Source organism: Mauremys reevesii, linkage group 11 (assembly GCF_016161935.1).
Source record: "Mauremys reevesii isolate NIE-2019 linkage group 11, ASM1616193v1, whole genome shotgun sequence".
NCBI lineage: Eukaryota > Metazoa > Chordata > Testudines > Geoemydidae > Mauremys > Mauremys reevesii.
Window position 1 is genome coordinate 10,720,600 of NC_052633.1, and position 6,083 is coordinate 10,726,682.

Consider the following 6,083-nt stretch of genomic DNA (forward strand, 5'->3'; position numbering starts at 1 on the left):
GAAGACATATTTGGGCAGTGCAAGCATTTTTATTTTATTTTTTTGCTGGTGATTTGGAGAACGGTTTCTGAGGAATGGTTTCTGGATCTTCAAAGTGGCTGTACATAGATGTGGATATGGTTTTAGAGAACTAAATCATTCTCTCGTGGGAAACCAAAATACAGAAACTGAGGATTTCCTGCCACACAACCTGGAGCTGTTTATGTGAGGGAGGTTAACCAAGTTCAGACTGGAAATAGATGATAAAGACAGGTGTGGATGAGTTCCTGTCCATGTTATTCTGAATCTACAAAAGGATCACTTGAAATCAGAATCCAGCTTGGAAAGAGCCAGTACTGCAACTTTGGAAAGAAGCAAGTGCTATTTTGTAACCTCGTCTCTCTTGGCAGAGGTCTTGCTTACCGAGAGCTCTTTGACTTCCCAGTTCCGGTGGAAAATCTTGGTGTTGCATTTTCGGTCTGACAACAGCATGATGTCCTCCTGGAGGCATAAAATGAGAACACAGGGAAATGTGTAAAGGAAGCAAAGCAGGGGAGAAAGTGTCAAATTCTGCCCTCAGTTACATCATATAACCCCACTGACACAAGCGAAGGTGCAAAATCCTGGCAGAATTTGACTCAACACCTTGATCCCCTAACAATGCTGCTGTCCTAGACTCCTGGCTCTTTCCAAGAAGGTGCCAAAGAAAAGGACAGATGACAACAACACGCTCTTGTCATATTGCTTTGCTAGTTTCAGGTTGTGAACTGCATTTGTGCAGGAGTTTAACTGAGAACCGGCATCCTTTAACTCTTGACAAGGAGGATAACTGGACCACTAAGCTGAGTGGTGCATTTTCTCAGCTTCAGCGTTAGTTAACATGGAATGTTTGCACGACTTAAAAATAAGTGACTTGATCTCTCTAGTGCTGCTTGATGGCATGCCATGAATTTGGGGTCCTCAGATTGTCTGTTGAAGCGACCAGACTCAGTTTTCTTTGGAAGGGAAAGACTGCAGATAGTTAAAAACTGGGTCTCATTCTCTAGGTTTGATGATAACTCAGGACAGAGTTTGAACCCCTTTCAGAACTTTTTGAGATTTAAGATTAAGGACGATTGACTCTGTAAGAAATCCGAGCTGGCCAGGCCCTAGCCTCTTTAGCCTGACTCGGATCAGGAACACCCACTTAGACAGATTGCCTCTTCTTTCTCTCCTAGCTCCTTTCTAATAGTAAGAATCCCATTCTTTCCCTGCTATTGTCTAATCTGTGATTCTGCCTCTGATCAGTTTCCACCTTCCTGCCCTGTCCAGGACTCTCTCCACATCTATCATCCCCATTCCCCAAATATCTGAATAGTTGCTGGAGCTGAACATTCTCAGCTTTGCCCTTTCTCCTAAGACTGGGCAGGGGATCACCAACAAAGAAGGTCCAGACAGAGAGACTTCTCTCTATTTTAGCTGCAACTCCATACCCCAACTTTTCCTAAGCATATGCCTCCCATCTTATTTTGTCTGCCCATAGTAATATGCCGAGAAGGCTGCTGTTGAAACTTCAGCCTAGCACTCACATTACTATTATTGCCCATTTATGTGTCTTCTTTGCACTTACAAATCTGTCCTTGACATTCTTGAAGGTCTTCAGTTCCTGAGGTGGCAGGGACTTGTATTTTGAGAGGTGGCACTTCTTCATCTGAGCACCTTTGCGAAAGGCCTCTGTAGACATTGTCCATAGGGTCAGGACCAGGAGCAGTTTGCAACCCATCATTTTTCCTATTGAATCAGAAAGGGGAATTCCACGCATCACTCCATTTCCATGTTATAAGGAGTATAAACTGTATTGTTAACAGTCTGACAAAGCGGGGGAAGAAGGGGTGCAGGAAGGTGAGGGCTACAATCAAATATATACATTGGTGGGTTGACCCCAAAGATCACAGTTGAGCAAACTCAACTCTTCTATTCACAAATGTTTTCAGATCAGGCCTCTTAATTTACAGCCCCCAGCACTAATAATAGAAACTAAACTGGTCAGATGCTTAGAGGGATGGATAATGTTTGAACCTCATTCTTTAGAGTAGATCACAGCAGATCAGTCTAGTAAGTCCATGTGCTAGACAGAAACCCCAGACTTAGTGGCACGTACCTTGGAGCATGTTTGCTGGGAAATCGCTTTAGTCCCTTCTTCTTCCTCAGGGTTGCTTGGCCTCCCTCGGGTCTGTGAATGTGGCCTCTCTTTTCCATTGCTCTTGCTTTTATACTCTCTAGGAACAAATAAAATGAAATCTTGTTTTCCTTTAGTCAAAGGAGAAAAACCCCACATGTTAATGTTGCTGCTTGATCAGTGGAAACTGGAAAGTGAAAGTACGGCAGGTGCATCTAGCTCATAATCCTCTGCCCTCCTGCCACTGCCACTGCCAGGGATTCCCAGGTGAGGGAATCTCTGGATGACATCATGACCAAATGATGCAAGGTTTCCTTGCCTAGAGTAGGCAAGTTCTGTTTCTAATCTTAGCATTGCCCAGTTTCCGGGTTTGCTGTGTTATTGTAATAATCCAGTGACCAGCCTTTTCAATCATTTTTTCCCCCGCCCTCAGGAGTGACTCTGCGAGTCATCACTGATCAGCAAGTGGGAAGAGCCAGCCACAGGCTGTCTGAGATCTGGGCCAGGGAGGCTGAGAACCAGCAGCCTGGGAGTGTGGCAGAGGAGCAGGCCGAGGCTGGCAGGAGGTTATTAGAAACTGCAGCAATAGTACAATATAGCCCGGGGGAAACAGCAGAGACTGGAGGGTGGAGGCACAGGGTTAGCTGCCTTCCAAGGTACTCCAGACCCAGGGCACTTGTGTAGAGAAGGACTCTTCTTCACCACTGGGGAGGGGCTGTGTGTTTTCAGAGGCACTGACATAAATAAGGGCGATGTGTCAAGAGGGGTTTGTAAGCAGGTAGCTTGCATCAGAGGCTCTGACAGGTGGCCAACAGGAAGACAATTCACAGAGACTCCCAGTTAAATCACCAGCAACAAGCCTGAACTGTGGCCAGTGGGACCTACAAGCCAATACTTAATTTCCCTCCACAAAGGGATGGCTTACCAAGGGCAGGCCAAGGTCTCGGTCCGAGTCACCCCCAGGGCAAGGATGCACTTGTATTCAGCATGAGGAGTGGCCGAAGTTGCAGAGTTAGGAACCAGCACATGTATCTTTTCTTGTAACTGTTCAAACCACTGTAGTGAAGGAAACTCGTCTCCTTTCATTTCTTCTAGGCCTAGTAAGGAATCGTTGCATTTGGGCTGTGAGTGCACGGGCCTGTTGGATAGAGAAGCTGGTTGACAAAGACTCTGCAGAATACTTCTTTCTTCAACCTTAGAGCCTCTTCTGTTGTCCTCTCATACCAGTCACATCTCTGACTGTTTCTGGCTGCATCTACCTCAGAAACCTCTAACCCAGTCTGACTTGCACTCAGACTATACATGTCATGCCTGGTGAGCGTCTTACTTCCGTGGATTCTTTTAATTAACTGACATGATTGTGATGTCAGTTCCTGAGTTAATTAGAAAGTCAACAGTCTTGCCATAAATATTCAGTTTCACTCACCAGACAGGCTGTATATCATGCCATGTGATAGCTCCCAGTCTTAATTGTCTGTAATATGATCAACTCCCTGACTGCTTTGATGCAGCAAACAGGTGAAAAATGTCCTTATTTTGTGCATTTAGTATACCATGTGTCTCTGGCTGGACATGCATCATTTCTTGGACTATGACTTTTTCCACACCTTGTTGATATAGGCTGAATCTATCCCTCTTAGTCATGGAGCTCTCTGATAATGACTTTTAATTCTCATGCTGCATCGGTTAACAGCTTCTAAGCTAGTTTCTTTGCTTTTCAAGTTCGGTGAGTTGCTGTTGCTTTTGCTGTCTCACCAGCTCCAATGGGCTTTGTTATTTGAATAGCTGTGGCTAAGATTAAATCTTTCAGTGGTAGCTCCTATGAAAGGTTTTTAATCTGTTAATGCAATAACTAGAATGTCTGATATTTCATGTTTTGCATTACCACGATCACAGTTTTCAGCCAGAGTATGCAGAATTCTTATGAAACATTCAACATTTTCCCATGGCTCTTGAATTCTCAAGTTTTCATAAACCACTTATCTCTGATGTATAACAAATGCATGAACCATAGCCAGAACACTTGCATAGTCATGTTTGTGACTGTCTTGAGTAAAAATCAAAGGATTTAGAGATATGCCTTGCCTGCGTCTCCACAGCATAATTGAAAAAATATACCTGCATATCTCATTTCTTTGTGGACCTTGTTAGCAATGTGAAATCTTGCAAAATATTGTTTCCAGCCTGTCCATTGTAAAAGGTTTGTCAAAGTGGACATTCTCTGGGACATTGAAGAATGGCATGTTGATGAGATCCTGCAACCTTTCTTGCTCTGTTCCTTCTGTCTGCAACCTTTGGTGCTGTTTTCCTTCTGTTTCTGTTCTTAGTTTACTCCTGACAACAAGTCATGTTCTCCTGTACCAGCAATGGCCTGGTCACAGACCTTGCTTATATATACCAGATATGTTCATCATAAGATTCTTTAATACTCTACCAGGTATGGCTCAGTAAGCTTTAAATAAGGTATTTTCCACACAGCACTTTGTGACTGAATAATATAATACTGCCTGTTCCATCCAAAAACCAGCCAGTAGCAAGTGAAGCCATGCCTTTGTGGTCAGGTCAAGCACAGTACACCAGAGTGGCAGTGCCAACACTACCATCCAACGGAGACATCCGGCCTCCATCCTCTAAGGCAAAGAGTGGAGATTAGAGCGAGGCTGAATGACTCTTGCACTCAGGAAAAAATGTGAAAGTCCTCCCGGTTGGTATGTTAAAAGTCTCTGATCAGTGTGTAGTTAAAGCAGCTGTTGTGGGGAAAGCAATCGACACTCAGCTCCAGGAGTATTATTTATTTTTATTGGAGATATACCATCTCCTAGAACTGGAAGGGACCTTGAAAGGTCATTGAGTCCAGCCCCCTGCCTTCACTAGCAGGACCAATTTTTGCCCCAGATCCCTCAGCGGCCTCCTCAAAGATTAAACTCACAACCCTGGGTTTAGCAGGCTAATGCTCAAACCACTGAGCTATCCCTCCTCCCTGTCAGTTCAGTGGGAACCTGTCTGTTTTGCAATCTTGTCACATGTGAACTTTGCAAGCCACAAAGTAGGAGCTTAGTTTTTGCTTGGAATTTGCCACGAGTGCAGAAGTCCTCTCAGGGTTGCTCTGAAATGGTGTGCAACCTGCGAGCTTGGTCTGAGATTCCAGCTTCTTATGGAATCGACAGCCACAGGAACTGAGTCTGGATTCCCCAAGGAACATTTGTCTAGCTCAGGGGTCGGCAATCTTTCAGAAGTGGTGTGCCGAGTCTTCATTTATTCACTCCGATTTAGGTTTTGCGTGCCAGTAATACATTTTAACATTTTTAGAAGGTCTCTTTCTAGAAGTCTATAATATATAACTAAACTATTGTTGTATGTAAAATAAATAAGGTTTTTAAAATGTTTAAGAAGCTTCTTTTAAAATTAAATTAAAATGCAGAGCCCCTTGGACCGGTAGCCAGGACCCAGACAGTGTGAGTGCTACTGAAAATCAGCTTGCGTGCCGCCTTTGGCACGCATGCCATCAGGGCCGGCTTTAGGAAGTGCGGGGCCCAATTCGAACAGTTTAGACGGGGCCCCGGCAGGGATGACTATATATATATAAAAAAAAACATGTAAAAAACACGTGCGGCTTGTGCTCACTGGGCGGTGCTCCGAGTCTTCGGCGGCACTTTGGTGGCGGGTCCTTCACTCGCTCCAGGTCTTCGGTGGCACTGAAGAACCCGCTGCCGAAGTGCCGCTGAAGATCCAGAGCAAGCGAAGGACCCACTGCCGAAGTGTCGCTGAAGACCCGGAGCACCGCCAGGTGAATAAAAATTAAAAAGGCACCTCTAGCCAGGGAAGGGATTCTCACTGGGTCCGGGGCCCTCTTAGGCGTGGGGCCCAATTTGGGGGAATTGGTGGAATTGGCCTAAAGCCGGCCCTGCATGCCATAGGTTGCCTACCCCTGGTCTAGCTCTAATGG

At 45.1% G+C, this 6,083-nt stretch overlaps 1 protein-coding gene across 1 annotated transcript in view; it reads right to left on the bottom strand.

Annotated features, from left to right (window-relative positions):
• Nucleotides 1-2,212, bottom strand: part of LOC120374858 (interferon lambda-3-like) — a 36,501-nt gene extending 34,289 nt beyond the window's left edge. The window contains exons 1-2 of the mRNA XM_039495216.1: nucleotides 2,120-2,212; nucleotides 1,589-1,749 (exon numbers count right to left, since the gene is read on the bottom strand). Of these exons, the coding sequence (XP_039351150.1) occupies nucleotides 1,589-1,749; nucleotides 2,120-2,129 (171 nt within the window). The 5' untranslated portion in view covers nucleotides 2,130-2,212. The remainder of the gene's footprint in view (nucleotides 1-1,588; nucleotides 1,750-2,119) is intronic.
• Between the last annotated feature and the right edge of the window lie 3,871 nt (nucleotides 2,213-6,083).